Source organism: Ailuropoda melanoleuca, chromosome 3 (assembly GCF_002007445.2).
Source record: "Ailuropoda melanoleuca isolate Jingjing chromosome 3, ASM200744v2, whole genome shotgun sequence".
Lineage (NCBI taxonomy): Eukaryota > Metazoa > Chordata > Mammalia > Carnivora > Ursidae > Ailuropoda > Ailuropoda melanoleuca.
In genome coordinates, this window is record NC_048220.1 from 128,318,926 (window position 1) to 128,338,241 (window position 19,316).

The 19,316-nt window shown below is 33.6% G+C and overlaps 1 protein-coding gene across 3 annotated transcripts in view; it reads left to right on the forward strand.

Annotated features, from left to right (window-relative positions):
• The window catches only part of LOC100475228 (cadherin-10), a 173,147-nt gene extending 154,633 nt beyond the window's left edge, over nt 1–18,514 (forward strand). For all 3 annotated transcript variants that reach the window (XM_034657062.1, XM_034657061.1, XM_019800985.2), the window contains 4 exons: nt 3,735–3,856; nt 8,725–8,833; nt 14,573–14,824; nt 17,469–18,514. In XM_034657062.1, coding sequence (XP_034512953.1) covers nt 3,735–3,856; nt 8,725–8,833; nt 14,573–14,824; nt 17,469–17,959 — 974 coding nt within the window. In that variant the 3' untranslated portion in view covers nt 17,960–18,514. The remainder of the gene's footprint in view (nt 1–3,734; nt 3,857–8,724; nt 8,834–14,572; nt 14,825–17,468) is intronic.
• The last annotated feature ends 802 nt before the right edge of the window (nt 18,515–19,316 follow it).

The following is a 19,316-nucleotide window of genomic DNA, read 5'->3' on the forward strand; positions in this document are numbered from 1 at the left end:
GATAAAATCGTAGATTTAGCTTTCTCCTTAAACCTGGCTCTGAAATACAGATTAACGCCACCATCCAATTGACCCAGTTTTTCCGTAGTGAGATATAAATGGCTGTGCCTTTAAAGGCCAACTGAAGATTTTTTTTGAGTTTTTCTTTTAAGGAAAGCTTTTATTTCTGTTATCTATCTCCATATCACCACAGTTAGATGTGCCTGATGGTCCAATCTGATCATTCCAGAATCATGGTTGTTTGTGTTCTCTGCTGGTTTCAAGATCCTAATTCAAGCCTAATGAGTTAGGAATTGCATTTTCCATTTCAGATAGTTTGAGAAATTTAAGTTCTAAAGCTAGTTGAAGTAATTACAATTCTGTAAAAAGCTAAGCCAATTACGTTCTTCTTTTAAAGAACTAAACCTATTTTTTGCCTTTAAGTGAAATCAATTTATGGAGTAACTGCTAGAAATGCCTACCTGCCAAGCCACAAGCAGTCAGAGGCCCATTATGCTGTTCTGGGTATTAAATGGATAAGGGAGAGAGGGAAACAGCATAGAGGAAATTGTTTTTACTAGATTTTAAACACTGGGCTTGTGGTAAGTGTGCATTACACCAAGCCCTAAGCAGGGCAGAATGAAGTTTCAATGTACTTCTTCCCAGTGCATTTTCAAGCCCTGCCTCTAACAGTTTAATTCTACATTCCACAGCAGTGTATCACATCACACGGCAGGTACCACCTCAGGTCATTATTTAGTGCATTATACCATGAAATAACGTCTCTTTTTCTTCTTCAAAAATATTTTTTTTAAATGCCATTTGGAGGAAAAAAATCTCAAATTAAGGTCACAATTGGATCGTAGAAATCCATTGTAGAAACTAAGGAGTTCCTCTCACCACATCTGAAAACTTTACTATAATCATTGCAAGACATTCTGAGAACAGTAGAGCAAAGTTTATGACCAAAGAACTCCATTATCTATACCTAGTTCCTTGAGAGTGGAAATTCTTGCCCTAAGCAGGTAGAAAAGATACATTTTTCTAAAGGCTGGGATTTCTAGAGAACGATTTAAGCTTTCCTTTACTTGGATATGGAAAGACTGTGAGTACATTGGAATGTTTTCACATTATAAGATCCTTTATTTCTGGTATGTTCTTGGTCTAGTAGAGTGTGCCCAGATGACTCTGAGAGAGAATCAAGGGGTAAATGTGCCAACTACCACTGTGTGATGCTTCTTGGAACGCTTTATGTTTTTACTTGTACATAAACTGCAACATCTACCAGTAAAAATTTAGTGTAAGCACTGCTGTTTGAATAGGTGACTGTAGGCCTGATGTTTTATAAACACATTTATCCTTGTGGATATAGGTTTTGATTTGAAGAGACTCTTTGAGTTACTGTAAAGAAGGTGGAGAATCTTCATTTTGTGTCAGGGAAAGGACTGACAGTGCAGTTTTTTAGACCTGATACTGTTCTGCCTCTCTTGACTTCTGAGGCAAAGTCAGTGAATTACTTACCAACAAGAGTAATATTTATGTCAAGACTATTGAACGAAAATATTTTGCTTATGTCCACTAAATATATAAGTAGATGAAAAAGCACATGCTAGAAAATGTGGAAAAATCATACTTTCCCACACATACCCACAGTATCGCGTAGCTCGAAGTAGATGGATTGATTTGTAGGTGAACCCTTTGTAGGTGAACTCTGGCCATTTGCAAATGGTTTAGGACTAGGGGAGGTAGGAAAAGAGTGGGATAGAATTTTTTATATTCTTTTTTTTCTCCTTTCTCCACTGCTCATCCTCTCAGACCTGTATGAACTGTAGGGAAACTAGTTAACATATTTTTTATTGTGTGCATGCTTTGTGTGCAGTAACATAGCATAAGCTCTCAATTAATGTAGGAAAATGAAAAAGGTATCAAGGTGATAATAAAAATGATCTTAATAGTTGACAATTATTGAGTGCTTACCAGCAAACTAATACTTTGATAATAGCTTTTGAGAGTTGTCGTGCATTAATGGACTTAATTTTTCAAATAACTCCGTAGATTAGAAGTTCTATTTTGATTTCTATTGGGTAAATTGAGGCATGAGAGAGAGGGAGTAAACTGGCTGAAGGCACACAGTGAATGCGTGGCAAATCTGGGAATCCAAACAGCTCTGTTCTGCTCCAGGGTCTGGACTCTACAACCTCCTGAAATACTAAGAAGTGAATAATAGGCAGCGTACATTAGCAAATGGGAAATCAGAACCTGAGAACGGAATGCATGTGGGTGAAAAAGACTGAGTAAGACTGGAAAGGAGTGCTAAAGAGAGGATGCCTTTCAAAGTTTCTTTTGAAAAAAGGCAGGCAGATAAATACGCTTCACGTGGATTTAGAATTCTGTCTGCCTTTCTTCATATGCCTCAACCTTGTAAATGCCCTGCTGAGTAATCAGTTCTTCCACGTTATTTTTAAAAGTGCTGGTTTCATTATTTTAGTAACATTATAATTACATAGAGAAAAAAGAGGAGAAATAAATTATTTTGCATAGTAATATCCTCCCTATCTGTACATGACAATATTTTTTACCCTTGTATTGAAAATTATATAGATAGAATTAGAAAGTCAGATACATTTCACAAAGGTAAACAGTACTATCCATAACCCATGTTAGTAGAAGCCATTTAATAAGATTGCTATTGTCCCCCACCTCATCTGTTTTGTTTTGTTTTGTTTTGCTTTGTTTTTAGCTAATTACCTCTTTCTCTTTTTCTATTCATCTTCAGTTTGACTGCTGAAGTCCACACAGAAGTTGAACTACATCCAAAGACTAAGATTTTGATAACCTAAAGGCTGATAAATATAACCTGAATTTAAGATCTCAAAACACTCTCAGATACCAATACTAGTGCCTAGAAAAGCCCGTTTGTGGGGATAATGCAATTATGACTAATACAAGGGTGTTACCCCAGGCTAAGCTAAATAGACATTCATATTTTAAAATTCCATTTACAAATCAAGACAATTTTGAATGCATATTTTTATGTGAAAACTTTGATGCCCTTGATTTTAGTATCTGTAGCAAAAAAAAAAAAAAAGTCATGATTATTCTAGATGTTACTACTGAGCTAATTTTGTTATACAAAATTGAGCCTGGATTGTTGAAATGGTACCAGTAACAATTAATGAAACATTCAAGTGCTTAAATTTTCCTGTAAATTTCCATCCAGCTTGTAAAATTAGTAGCTATACATTAAAATTTCCAAAAGAGGAGTTTGGAGTGGCTATTGGAATACGTTTTTGTGATTAAGGTAGTCAGGATGGTAAGTCGTAATATAACAACTACTACTTAGGAGCTAATGACCATGGGCAAGTTAATAGTTTGTTGAAAATTATTTCTTCATCCAAACTCAGTAAAGCTTAATATAATACTGCATGACAAAGATTTAATAAATATTTGCTCTTATTTTACATATTTGGACAGTATGGACACAAATACAACATGAAGGCAATTACACTGGATTGTGCTTTTAAAAAGATTTTGCAAAATAATAGTAGTTCTCTTGAGGCCAATAATAACTGAATTTATGACGACGTAATTAGACTCTGTAGTAATTTTCTTTATTGTATTTGCTCATTATGTTGGCAGAATGAACACGATGCTTATTTTTATGTGAGCACTTAATATCCACAAGATGCTTATATAAATTAAATCTGGTGCACAAACGTATCTTCCTAAACAAATTTGTCCTTTCCCTTTTCTAGACAATCCCAAAGAGATGACGCGTGTGGCTGTTTTTGTGAGAATTTTGGATGTTAACGACAATGCCCCACAATTTGCTGTGTTCTATGACACTTTTGTATGTGAAAATGCCAGACCAGGGCAGGTGAGCACTCATGGGACTTCAAAGTTTCGGAAGATTTTAATGGCTTGTTAAATGTTGTCTTTTCCCAATCTTAAGAAGAATGAGTACACAGAGATAAAAATGCTCGTATAAGTCCCAGTAACAAAAATTTTTTTTTAAAAAAAAGGCCGGTATTTTGGGGGTTCTAAATGACACTATAACATGTTTCACATTTCTTTTGTGAAGTTCTAATGAAAATATAAGATTTTATTGTTGCTACAAAAATTAAGGTGTAGGAAGAAACAGCTATCACTTTTTAAATTCTCACAAACAAAACCGGGGGAAAAACCCCTCTGCTGTTTCTCTAGGTAAATATTGATAACTGCTAGAAGAGATGGGAGATGGAAGTTAGGAGAAACACAGAGACAGATACGTGGGATCAGCGAAACTTTGCATCAATATTCCAATGTATGCAAATGATTTCAAAACAGGGCCCCAGGATTCACTCCTTAAATTTCTACTTGTATTTCATCATTATAGCGACACTTAAGAGTGCTTAATGACTTAGTTTTCGTCCTTTAAAACATTCTTCCTACATCAGCTTTGTTTATAACTCTTTAAGTCTTTTCCTCAGTGGACTCATTTTGTTGTTTGAAAAGCTCCAGTGTATATGGCTGAAAGAAGTGCTCTTAATTGGTTTGAGTGCTATCTTCACAGAAGGAAGCTGCATGTTATAAATAATAATTGGGAATCAAATGTGTTTTATTAAAGAAAGAGGAGCCATCACAAAACTGCATTGTGTTTTGACATCATTTGATGCTCTTTCTAAACATCAATGTCATTGTTACATTTTTATGCAAATTACGTTGTGGTATAACACAAATTCTTCCTTCTGAAGATTCTAACAGGAATTCAATAGCCTGTCTATTGTTTGAAATGGTGAAATTGCTGCAATTGGATTCATTTTTTTTATTTGAAAATGTTATGGGAATGTTTAATTTGGAATATTTAAATGACAAAGCTACTTCCGACCTACTTCGTAATGAAAGTGTTTGCCCTGAAAATACCGTTCTAAATAGTCCTCTGCTTGGCAGGCTCAGCATGATCTAAGTTAAAGCCTTTTCTCTAAGAGATAAATTACCCACTTTACAACTGCCGCATGCATTGCTTCCTCTATAGTTATTCTATTTGATTTTCAAGAGATATCTTTTCAGAGCCTTTGAATCATTTTAAATACTGATTTCCAAATGTATTCAAAATATACAAAATAAGGGATTGTGGGGTTTTATTTTTTCCCTTATGCCTCTTAAGAAAAAAAAAAACTAAATCTGGTTCAGTAACTTTATATTTTTTGGACTTTAAAAACCAATTGGCATATTGCAGGAAAATAATAAAATCAAAGGCCATTTTAATTTAAAAAGTAGCCTGTTTGGACAAACTTGATAAGAATAACAGGATTAGTAATTTTTGTCTCATTGGCTGAATGTGCAATAGCTTCCCATAGTAGTTATTTTTAATAAGATCAGTTTGTTAAATGTCATTTTGGTCTCTTGACTGATGAATGGTTGTTTAAACTAAACTGTCATGTACTCAGTGATGGATTCTAGGTTACAACAGCCTAGCAGGCAAAACCAAGCTGGTTATTTGGAAAAGTCCTTCACTGAACCTACCTTGACATTTATTTGTTAACTCTGTCTCCCCTCCTTCTAGGGAAGTAGGAGCTTGTTAGGACTTCCGGGTGTACTTTCGTTATTTATAGAGTATTTCAATCCACCCAATTCTCCTCTGAATTAAGTACTGTTTTAAAGTGGCACTGAATGCAATAAAAAAATAAATAAAAAAAAACAAAAAACAAAGTAACACTTCGAACAATGGCAGAGGAAATGATTCCATCTCTTTGGTGTGTGAACAAAATGAGAAGACAGATAAAAGTTAGTTGCCATTCCCTCTTCCTTTTCTGCCTAGTCCCTTCTCCAGCAGTAGAAGACTTTCCCCCTCAGAAAAGATGCAACTTAAAATTGATGTAAATTAAAGTCCCCTCTAGGGGGGACTCAGTCCCCTAGTCCTGATCTAGGCTACTTGACTCCCATTTTTTCCACCTCAGAAAAAGTCTCTTGGGAAAGGAGAGGAGAGAAGACTGGCTGTTTCTTTTTCTTTCATTTTCCCTCATGCATGCTTTGCTCCTTCAGTCAATAAAGTATATTTTAATAATTTTTCATCTTTATGGGAAGGAAATAGTATTTCAGTCTCAGAGATTTCCCAGAGAGTCTCCCCAGGGAGGTCTGCTGCTTGTATTTACCCTCAGATAGTATCTAAGCTCTAGGCCTTTGTCAGACCCCAAATATCCCATTACATATTTCCACAGAACAGTGTTTAGTTCCTTACCTAACTACTACTTTTCCCACTGTAAAAGCTAAAACATTAAAACTTAGTGACCAGTTTTCCTGCTTAAATATCTTAAAATCCATTTGTCATCCCACACTCCATTATGGTACGATCACTGAAAAAGCCCTCAAGTTGATTTGAGATTATTTTAGAATAGTCTAATAAAAATACAAACCAATTATATAACAGCTAAGAAGATAAACTATAAATGACTTATCTGGGTCTATTCTTCATATACTCAAATTGAATACTGGACATCACCAGTGTTTTTTTTTCCCCCATAATTGTGGCAACCTATTTTATTGGAAATGAGTCAAAACGAACTTGTCTCCAGTAGGAATAAAATAGCAAGTGCTTATATAGAGAGACTGGGGAAGAGGTTTTATCTCCATGTTCTCAACTTCTGATTTCTATTCTGACACATACTTATGTATATATGGCACATATCCATAGGTATATGTACATATCCATATGTATATGGTACATATATCAAAACAAATAAACAAACATATACCAAACAAAATATAGTTGACCCTTGAACAATGCAGGGGTTATTTCCTTTAGAACATATAAAGAAAATATATCAGTGAATCACAAATTTTGAAACCAAGAATGCTATCATCTTTTATTCAAATAACAATTTAATTAAGAATTTTTGTGTAAACCATTGTAACTTCTTATAGATATTTGTAAAGATATGGCCATTTTGTTCTCTGAAACGTATTATTTTGATTTATAAAAATAAACTGAAATTGTAATTTGTAATCACAGTTGAAAATGCTTATTTATTATGAAACATTATATTTTTTATTTTAAAAGACTGTTAGCTCTACTTTTAAATTTCTATCATTTTGTATCTATATTTGTGCTTAACATATTAATCTTAATAATATATACATATATACACATATATATACATATATATATAAACATAGACGTTTTATTAAGTTCTACTATCTTTCTTGGTGTTGTTTTGTTTATGTCATTTTTCCCCTTTAACTTATTCTTATAAATCACTATTTAAAAATAAAATCTTTTGGACTGTTCAACAAACAAGTCAGTCAAGAAATGATTTTGTAACTGAATTGATACCACTTAAAAGGTATTAACTAACTCTTATTATACATTTTTCTTTTTAATTCCTTCACATATGTACCACTTTTGGTTTTGTATTGGATGGGTAAGCCATTAACAATAAATCCTTGCTTTCTATTTAATCTTAAATTACCACTAAAATTTCATTAAATAGTTATGTTACGTTTTAAAATGTATTTTAAAATTATTCAAAGTTTAAATGACTCTTTGGGCTGCTTATTCCTGGATGATAAACATTAATCTTTGTTTGATCAAATTATATTTCTTGTATTATTTTGAAATAAGTGGTTAGGGTTATAATTAAATAGGGAGTAGCAAAAATTTATCACTTTTTTCATTTTTATAAAGTAATTTAAAAGAAAACTAATTGAATATGGAAGAGTTAAAATAATTCCTATTTTTTAATAATTATATAATATTTTAAACTTGAAATCTCTTTTTTTACATCAACAAAACGTCAGTAACAATATTTTCATCAAATATCGACACCCTGTTAAGTAAGTCAAAGCAGTAAAGCATATTACTTTCAGTTAAGCATAAATTTGACCATTTATATAGGTATCAGCATGCAAATTTAACAACTTCTGAAGCTCTCTTCCAAAATTAAGATATGCAAAAAATATGTGAAATGTTGTTACACATACAAGTTAAGGACAAATTGGATATATGTGCAAAAAAGGACAGAGCCATATGTTACATATGTATTTGTATATTAATCATATATGTTCAAAGAAGTGATCTGAATATATAATAAAAGGTGTTACATTTTCTGCTTTGTTACCAGATAGCTTCTTATATTGTCTTTTACCCTAAAATAAATCAGAGATGGTCTTTATAAAATAACCATTTCCCATGGTATACATATATTGAATTTAAAAAATGTAATTTTATTGACAATGCAAATAAAGTAAACCATTACTATTAGAGTAGATCATAATCTTTAAGTCTTTCCTTTAAAAAGTTTTGCAAAATATTATCTATAAAATCTATAGAGTCTTTGAATAGTTTTCACTTTTGATAAGGAGAAAAGCCATAATCACACTAGTTTTCTAAATTTTTCCTCCATTAAACTTTTTCAGATCAATGTTTAAATATATATGAAATAGCGTACTCACATCAAATACTATATCTAAATTAATAACACTGTAAAGAATATAATATTGTCATTTATTATTTTGAAGAAATGGATAATATTTAGGAGAAATTGAGAAGGAGGGAAAGAAACAGAAACAGAAACAGAGAGGGAGGCAAAGAGATACTTTGTTAAAGTCAAAGTAATAGTAAAAAATGGAATAAAATAAAGACATGCACAAGGAAGAAAATCAACTGCCTTTAAATTTAGACAAAACTGAATGTTAAAAAATTACATATTGTAAAGCAGATTATACCCATAGAAGTTTGATAACTATGCATTTTTTTCTTTTCTGCAGCTAATACAGACTATAAGTGCAGTAGACAAAGATGACCCTTTAGGTGGACAGAAATTTTTCTTCAGTTTAGCTGCTGTCAACCCAAACTTCACAGTACAGGATAACGAAGGTAAATTTTAGAACATTGTCATTATGATTTCAGGTGACATTAAGAAGAGCTTTTCTCCAACGTAACAATTGCTGTATGTGTTAATTTATTGATCTGTGTTACAAGATGTTGTTTTCATCAGATATTTAATGAGATATTAATTTCTTGCTTGACAGTGTCCATTTTAAATTTCAAAATAATGAAGATGTGAAAGAAGTTTCAATAAGAGTATTAATGAGAAGATTGAATCTTAAAAACATTAGAAAGACTGGAAATAATCAGACACACAGGGTAGAGAAATGAATGATTCAGTGAGACCCTTGTGACAATTTCAATGAGATCTAGCATCAACAGATTGACCACAGCCAAAAAGGCATGGAATACGCGTGAGAAGAAGGAGAAGATTCCGTACTAGTCTCTGAGGGGTTTAAGTGCAAAAGCAGATGCAAGGGCAAGATATACTGTTCTTCCGTGCAATATGTACATTTTATAATATCCCTGTGATAAAAAATACTGAAATGATATTTCTTGCATTCCCAAAGAAGACAAAAACATATTTTAGAGGGAAAAAATATGAAAATGCTTACTATTTTTAAAAAACTGAACAGCCTTATTCTTTGAAAAATATATATGTTAATTATTCTCTTTTAAATAAAAGTATATAGTTAGAGCTTGTTTCCCTTTAATAAATTTATGTTAAACTAATTATATCCATTGATCTTTCTTTAAAAAGACATACTTGTCTTGGAGTGTAGATACAGTTATTCTTAAAATAAATAACTACATTGGCATATTTATAATACCTTCATAACAATGTATATCCACTGTCAGAGTCAGATTGCTATACCAACTCTCGGTGGCTTTCAGAATATCAGAAAAAAATTTAAGATAATGGATAGTTTTACATTAACCCAATCATTGTTTGAGGTATTTGATATGGCAGAAACTGCACAAATCAGTTGAAAAGAGGGCAACCACTGGTAACATCTGTTTACTAAATCGTAGTTTCTGGAATGACTCTTTTCCATCCCTCTGAACGTCTAAAATAATTGCGATGCAAAAAATTCTCATAGAGTTGGCAGATAAGATACAAGATGTCTAGTTTCATCTGCATATCAGCAAAACACCCATCATTTTACTTGCTGAATCTGGCATCCTAAATATAGAACTTAGATTAGACATCCCTAGTACTGATTTGACGATATTATACCTCTTTCTAAGTGCATTTTAATTTGTTTTATGTTTTTGTTGAACTGAGCCATGGATACCAACAAACCACCTCTCGATTTTAAAAAGTAATAGAGACTCGAAATAGTGTTATCTTATCACAGCATTTCACAGTTACTAGGTAAGCCTCTCAAGGCTAATCTTAATTAATTTTTGATAAGTAGTACCATCTTCCTATATTCAGAAGAGTTCCTGATCTTATATGACATACTCATGGCAAGAGTTGAAGCCTTATGAATATACATTTGAACATGTCACTATATAGAATACCACTAAAGTTGGATGGAATAAACTCACTATTCCAAATCTCACCATTCCAGAGTGCATAAACTCACTATTTTGTTATCGGGTGCATTTTGAAAGAAATGCCAATGACATAGATATCATCTTACTGCTTTTGAGAAAATGCCCTTGTATTTATCTATGTGTTCATCTTAGAAAACTTCAATTTTATGGTATCGTTTTTTTAAAAATTAATTTCCTGCTTCTGTGATACCACACTTGGAGCTTTTGATTTTTAAGATTCCCATGCTTTTCACTAACTTATAGGTCAAAAGCGTAACTGTATGATGACTTTCTGAATATTTAATGAAATGATTTGATTAGGGTGATTAATTTAGGTAAAACTTCATTTTATTCTTCAATATTTTGAAAGTGTGGTAGGCAAGATTAGATTTAGACCTTTTGAAAAGTTAAAAAAGAATAAGGCAAGAGATTCTAAATATACCCATATGCCAACATCTGTTGTTTCTTGTGTTGTTGATTTTAGTCATTCTGACAGGTGTGAGGTGATATCCCATTATAGTTTTGATTTGTATTTTCCTGATGATCAGTGATATTGAGCATCTTTTCATGTGTCTGTTGCCCATCTGTATGTTTTCTTTGGAAAAATGTCTATTCATATCTTCTGCCCACTTTTGAATTGGATTATTTGAGTTTTTTGTTTTTGTTTTGAAGGGTTGTTTCTTGGGTGTTGAGTTTTATAAATTCTTTATATATTTTAGATACTAACCCTTTATCAGATATGTCATTTGCAAATATCTCTTCTCATTCCTTAGATACCCTTTTAGTTTTGTTGACTGTTTCTTTTCACTGTTTCTTTTCATTTTGATGAAGTCCCAATAGTTTATCTTTGCTTTTGTTTCCCTTCCTTCAGGAGTCATATCTAGAAAGAAGTTGCTTTGGCCAGAGTCAAAGAGGTTACTGCCTGTATTCTCCTCTAGGATTTCTATGGTTTCAGGCCTAACTAACATTTAGGTCATTTAGGTCTTTAGTCCTTTTTGAATTTTTTTGGTGTGCTTGACGAAAAAAAAAAAAAAAAAAAAAAGTGGTCCAGTTTCATTCTTTTGCATGTTGCTGTCCAGTTTTTCCAACACTGTTTGTTGTAGAGACTGTCTTTTTCCCAGTGGATATTCTTTACTGCTTTGTTGAACATTAGTTGAGCATATAGTTGTGGGTTCATTTCTGGATTTTCTGTTCTGTTCTGTTCTATTGATCTATGTGTCTGTTTTTGTGCCATACTGTTTTGATCATTATAGCTTTGTAATATAGTCCAGAATTTTGATGCGTTCAGCTTTGCTTTGCTTTTTCAAGGTTGCTTTAGCTCTTTTGGGGTCTTTTGTGGTCCCACACAAATTTCAAGATTTTTGTTCTAGTTGTGGAAAAATGCTGGTGGTATTTTGATAGGGATTGTATTAAATGTGCAGATTGTTTTGGGTACTATAGATATTTTAACAATATTTGCTCTTCCAGTCCAGGAGCATGGAGTGTCTTTCCATTTCTTTGTGTCATCTTCAATTTCTTTCATCAGTGTTTTATACTTTTCATAGTACCGGTCTTTCATCTCTTTGGTTAGGTTTATTCTCAAGTATCTTATGGTTTTTGAGGATTGATTCCTTAATTTCTTTTTCATTATTGGTATATAGAAATGCAACAGATTCTGTGCATTGATTTTGTATCCTGCAACTTTACTAAATTCCATTATCAGTTCTAGTGGTTTTTCTGGTAGAGTCTTTCGGGTTATCCATATAGACTATTATGTCATCTGCGAATAGTGAAAATTTTACTCCTTCCTTGCCAATTTGGGTGTTTTTTATTTATTTTAGTTGTCTGATTGCTAAGGCTAGGACCTCTGGTACTATATTAAATAACAATGGTGAGAGGGTACATGCCTGTCTTGTTCTTGACCGTAGAAGAAAAGCTTTCTGTTTTTCCCCATTAAGGATGATATTAGTTGTGGGTTTTTCGTATATGGCCTTTATGGTGTTGAGGTATATTCCCTCTAAACTTACTTCACTGAGGGTTTTTATCATGAATGAGTGTTGACCGAGGATGTGGAGACAGGGGAACTCTCTTGCACTATTGGTGGGAGTGGAAGTTGATGCAGCCACTCTGGAAAACAGTATGGAGGTTTCTTAAAAAGTTAAAAATAGAAGTATCCTATGATATAGCAACTGCACTACTAGGAATTTACTGAAAGAATACAAAAATACTAATTCAAAGGGGTGCACCCTAGTGTTTGCTGCAGCATTATGTACAATTGTCAAATTATGGAAACAGCCCTAGTGCCCATCAACTGATGAATGGATAAAGAAGAAGTGTTATGTATATGAAATGGAATATTACTCAGCCACAAAAAAAGAATGAAATCTTGGCTATTTGCAATGACATGGATGGGGCTCCAGAGTATAATGCTAAGCTAAATAACTCAGTCAGAGAAAGACAAATACCATATGATTTCGTTCATATGTGGAATTCAAGAAACAAAACAAAGGAGTAAAGGGAAAAAGAGAAAAAGAGGCAAACCAAGAAATACTCTTAACTATAGAGAACAAACTGATGGTTATCAGAGGGGAGGTGGCCGATGGACAGGTGAAATAGGTGATGGGGATTAAGGAGTGCACTTATGATGAGCACAAGCTCTTGTATGGAAGTGATGAATTCCTAAATTCTACACCTGAAATTAATATTATACTGTATGTTAACTAACTAAAACCTAAATAAAAACTTTAAAAAAAGAGAATAGGAAAAAATATATACCCATATGCATATAAATATTTTAGTGTAGGTTTGAGAATGGAAGAATTATATCCTAATACTTTTTGGAAGATAAGTCAACTTTGCAAAATTATCAGGATTAAATTTATTTTTTAAATTTGCTTATGTACATCTTCTGTTTTGCTAATATTCTTTCCTAGCTTTTATAGTTGACTGATGTAGTAGAAATAACTTCTTATTAATAATTTAGGAAATGACTACTTTATGTTCAACCACTATACCTACAAGAAATTTTCACCTTTTTTTTTTCCCGTCGTATTTGATTTATCAGTTGGCTGGCTCACTCCCTTCCCTATGCTAGCATTTTGAACAGGCTTATGGGATTGGCTAAAGAGGACTAAGTGCATTGGACAAACAGAATAGGAAATGATCATCCAAGGACATATTGATTTTTTTAAAAATATGGATTATAGAGTGTTAGGTGAAATATTTTTTATTAAAAGCACAACCTCCATTTAAGGATACTGGGTGTTATCAGATAAAGAAAATATCTGTAGCTATATACTAGTTAGTAGGATGCTTGGGTTTATTAAATCCTTACACCTGTCTGTGCATTTGTTAGGTACTCCATATCAGTGGTCGTCCACCAACACTTTGAGTTATAGATTGTATTCATTTTGATGGGTAGAAATCAAAGCTCATCATCAAAGTCCAGAAACATTAACTAACTGGTACTTGGGTGGCTCAGTTGGTTGAGCATCCCACTCCTGATTTAGGCTCAGGTCCTGATCTCAGGGTTGTGGCATTGAGCCCTGCATTGGGCTCTGTGCTCAGCGTGGAGTCTGCTTGGGATTCTCTCTCCCTCTTCCTGTGCCCTTCTCCCTGTTCATTCTCTCTCTCTCTTTCTCTCTCTCTCTCAGAAATAAATGAATGAATAAATAAATAAGTAAAATATTTAAAAGAAAGTAAAAAAGAAAGAAAGAACTTGTTCACCATTGTTCATATATTGTGACTCTTAAAGGGTTTTGAGTGCATGATTAATTTTACATTTTAAAAATGCACCTATATGTAAAATTTACTAATTCATATTTTTCTTCATGAGTATTGGATCAATGTGTGTTTTCTGTGTGTATGTGCGTGTGTATGTATAAACATACATGCATATATAAATAAAAAACATTTACTATGATTTTTTCTTGATATGCTTATTTGTTTTCTGAAAACTCTGAAAAACAATATCCCATTATCCTTGCAGTCTTGATAAAGTGTTCACTTATAAAAATTCACCATCTTAAAAGCATTATCTGCGAAAAGTTGAAGTCTAATAAATAAGCAATCATAGTCTGAGACTCCTCAAATTATCTGATTTATCTTATCTGTATTTTAAAATGCTGCATTGTATGCATGTTACAGGAAAACTGGTATTTATTTTACATTTTACATAAACATCTCTTTACTTGTATGTCAAAGTATGGTATCAGGATGAGAGAAATTTATGGTCCCGAGCCATCTGTAATATTTTAAAATCTATTCTAGATAACACTGCCAGAATTTTAACCAGAAAAAATGGATTCAATAGACATGAAATAAGTACCTATCTCTTGCCTGTGGTGATATCAGACAACGATTACCCGATTCAGAGCAGCACGGGCACGCTGACCATCAGGGTGTGCGCCTGTGACAGCCAAGGCAACATGCAGTCCTGCAGCGCCGAAGCCTTGCTGCTCCCTGCCGGCCTCAGCACGGGCGCCCTCGTGGCCATTCTCCTCTGCATCATTATTCTACTGGGTAAGAAACCTCAAAGAAAATGTGATTACAAGGACGCCTGGTGGCTCAGTCAGTTAAGTGTCTGCCTTGGCCTCAAGTCATGATCCCAGGGTCCTAGGATTGAGTCCTTCATTGGGCTCTGTGCTTGGCAGGGGAGCTGGCTTCTCCCTTTGCCTGCCGCTCCCTCTGCTTGTGCTCTGGTTCTCTGGTTCTCTCCCTGACAAATAAATAAGGCCTTTAAAAAAAAATAAGAAGAAGAAGGAAAATGTGATTATGTCTTGGACTGCTTACATTAGTGTATTTGTAGATAAGAAATTCTGTTATTAAAATAACTCCTCCCCCATTAACTGCAACATCTGAGATAGACCTAATGAACGGATGTTGTTTATATTAGAATATTTTATCTGATCAGATAGTTATTACCTTTCTTTCTTAAATCATAAGACTGAAAGAGATATTCAAAACATTTTTTCAAGGTTACACAATTTCTGAGTGGCTCAACCAAGGCAAGGTGCTTTGCTGTCTGTTATAGCTAGTTTTTCAGGAAATCTCAAGTTTATCTCCAGTTTTTTATTCTTATGATGGCTGGATGGAGCCTTTCCACTGAAATCATGTTAAAATAGCCCTCTACCTGATTCACTTTTCCTTGCAACAATAATACTTGATTTTATAACCTAGAGCAAATTGCTTTTTAACTGCTTTTGAATGAAAAATCAGATTAAGTTTACTCTCCAGTTGCATTATCTTAAAACTATTGTGCATATTCCTTTGACCCTAATCAAAAAACACTGTATCTGACATTTTAAGATGCAGTAAAATGAACTTGGATTTTGTAGCTAATCTTAGTAAGTTTCATTACCCTCATTATTAGAACATTTTTTACTGGGTAAGATCATTTGGCTGACAATAAACAATCTAAGGTTTAAAATCTTTACCTCACAAGTTTATGTGTGTGCATGAATATATGAATTTAAATAAAATAGAATGTCCTATTTTTCTCAAAGACTTGACGAATAAACATTTTTTTTTCTCTCTTAGTGGTGGCCTATTTATTTTTTTAACCAATTTGAAGCTCAAGAACTTACCAATGGATTAAAACTTTATTTTTTGTTGCATTAAAAAGTCCCTTGTTTGCCCTTTCACACAAGCTTGAAGGCAGGTAGTTTGACTGCCCAATGTTAATAAAAGAGAAAACAAAAGTTAAAGTCCTTCCCATACTAACGTATTCTCTTAATTTCATCTGCTATAACCATACCATAGACTGGATGGCTTAAACCACAGAAATGTATTTCTTATAGTTTTGGAGGCTGGAAAGTCCAAAATCAAGGCACTGGCAGATTCCAAATTTGGTGAGGGCATACTTTCTAGTTCAAGGTGGCTGTCCATGCTGTATCCCGACATGGCAGACGGTAATCACTTCTCTTGTTTCTTTTCATAAAAGCACTAATCCAATTCATGAGAACGCCACCCTATGACTTAATTGCCTCCTAAAGACCCCACTTCCAGATACTATCATTTTGGGGATTTAGACTTCAACATGAATTTTGAGAGGACACATTCAGTTCATAATGATAATAAACCCCATTATCTTTCAAATGTTTCTTTTAAAGAAGCTAAATAAATATAGATATTTTATCATACATATACCTGGTAAAATATTTTCCCTCTCTTTCCTTATTTAATTGAATTCAGATCCATTTCCCCAAATCACCATTTTCAAGGATCATGTCCAAAATGTTTGGGGATAGTGAATGAGGGTGGGAAACTAAAACAGCTAGAGAGAATTTAACATTCTCCTATCTTTTATGCTATTACCATCATGTTTAGTAAAATCATCATCATATTATTATTGATACCTTCTCAGGGAAGTAGGGAAATGTCCTTTCAGAAAGATATACATTGCTATTTGTAGTAGATCTCCAGTTGTTTGAGATCTATCTAGCTAAGGTTCCTACAGGCTTTCTATAGGTAATTCAATGTAAAAATTGAAATTCACTCTTGGCTGTCATGTGATCCGATAGCTTTCTTTTTGGTCTCATGTATGATATATATTTCCATGTAATACCTCAAAGACTAACTAAACCAATAGTGTCTAACCAGGAGGTCATTCCCCCTTCTCTTCTTTTAACAACGTAAGAAAAAAATCTATGTAAATCCATCAGCAAAGTTATTTAACCAAAACCAACACCGTATTTTGTGAAGAATCCTGCCTTTTTAATACTATATAAGGATGTGCAAAATATGGGCATATTTTTGTCCTCCTTGTTTTATTTGAAGCTAAATTCAATTTGTGTCTATTTTTTTATGTAACACCTTATGTCACTATTCAGTGCAAAGTATAAATAATGTCTGTACAATCAGGAACTAACTTTAAACAGTTCTTAGAAAAATAGACAAAGTATCTCACTGTATTTGAGAAATATCCCAGATAGCTTCAAAAATACATTAGAAACACTGCTTGTATACCCTACCCATCCTGGTCAAATCCTCAACGGCCTCTCTCTTTCCCCCCTCCCCCACAAACTGATGGAAGTACAAAATTAATCTGGAATCCTAGCCTGTCCCGGAAAACCTAAATAACTTAAATTCCTCCACAGTACTTCCGCTCGTTATTTATATAGTGTTTCAGACAGACCGCTAATGAATCTTCTTTTCTTTTTTGAAGTTATAGTAGTACTATTTGCAGCCCTGAAAAGACAGCGAAAAAAGGAGCCTCTGATCTTGTCTAAAGAAGATATCAGAGACAACATTGTGAGCTATAACGACGAAGGTGGTGGAGAGGAGGACACCCAGGCCTTTGATATCGGCACCCTGAGGAATCCCGCAGCGATTGAGGAGAAGAAGCTCCGGCGAGATATTATTCCGGAAACTTTATTTATACCTCGGAGGACTCCCACAGCGCCAGATAACACGGATGTCCGGGATTTCATTAATGAAAGGCTAAAAGAGCATGATCTCGACCCCACCGCACCTCCGTACGACTCCCTTGCAACCTATGCGTACGAAGGAAACGATTCCATTGCAGAATCTCTGAGCTCCCTAGAATCAGGTACTACTGACGGAGACCAGAACTACGATTACCTCCGAGAATGGGGCCCTCGGTTTAATAAGCTGGCGGAAATGTACGGTGGCGGGGAAAGCGACAAAGACTCTTAACCTAGGATATATATTCTGTTCAAACAAGAGGAAGTAACTTGACGGACACCGTCTCCGCTTCACAATATTTGATATTCAGGAGAATTTTCCTGCCACTCAGCACAATTTTTTCCCATTTCCTTTTTAATTTGTCCATTAATTACATTAATTTTCTCCTGTAGGATGTCTCATGGAATATATATGAAATTTTATTTAATCACTTCCAAGAGCCAAAGCTATGGAAATTCAGTGTTGTCCATCTTAGAAATAAAAGATAATTTCAGAAACATGAACAGGATAGTTCTCCGTTAAGCAACCTCACAAACAAGCCGCTTCTGTTAGATACACGTCCTGCCCTTGCAAATGAAGCTTTTAAAAAGGTGAAGAAAAAATTTAAGGTATATCCTGTTCTGTACATTAAGTTAAAAAGAAAAAAAAAACCGTACATGTGGTGTTAGTAGGTGTGATTTGCAACCTGGTATACAAACGTTTGTGCAATTTCATTTCATCAAATTCTATCTGCTAATGTTTTATATTTATATTTTTGTATTTATTTTTAAAAAAAAATAAACAAGTTTTTACAACTACCTTGTCTCCAGCTTCATTTTTTCACTAGGAAGAAAAAGTTTCTCCATGGATTCACTATCTTGGTACAAAATGACATTGAATGCAGGGAAGGGCACAAAATAATTATAATTACTATTGAGACCTCTAGCCAAATTAACATGATTTAGGTAAGAATTATTTTTCCAGTGAGTTTGTTATGCTTTGACATGTGAAAAACTTGTCATATTAAAAGTAATAGTCATGTATAGACCACTTAAAAATTTATCACTTAAGCCAATCTAAAACATGGCCATCTTTATGCTAACTATCCCAAAACATCAGCAATATAGTAATTTTGTTTTGTCTACTCATTTAAATAATATCTGAAAGAATATAACATTTTCTTATTTTTCTATGACATTTGTGCTACTGAGGGTTATAGGTAATAATAGTTTAGACAGATTTCAGACGGAAATAATCCTTTAATGGAAAATATACTTATCTCCCATGGTGATTTTGAAAATGCCTAGTAATGACAGTAATAATCTGAATATTCCATTAAGATACAGCATTGTGCTCATGTCAAGTTTTCAAAAATGCATTACATATTTATTTGTAATTAAGTCTGTTTTTCTGTCAATGAATGATTCAACAGAAAGGAAAAAAAAAAAAAAACACTGGTAGTTAATTATCTGGAGTTCCTGGGATTCACAGAGGCCAACTGCCACCAACTGATCTCTTGTTTCTCAAGCTCCAAATACGATTTATTTATAAATGGAGCACTCTGTTGGGCCTACACTAGGAAGTCATGTTCCCTGCTGAGTATATCATA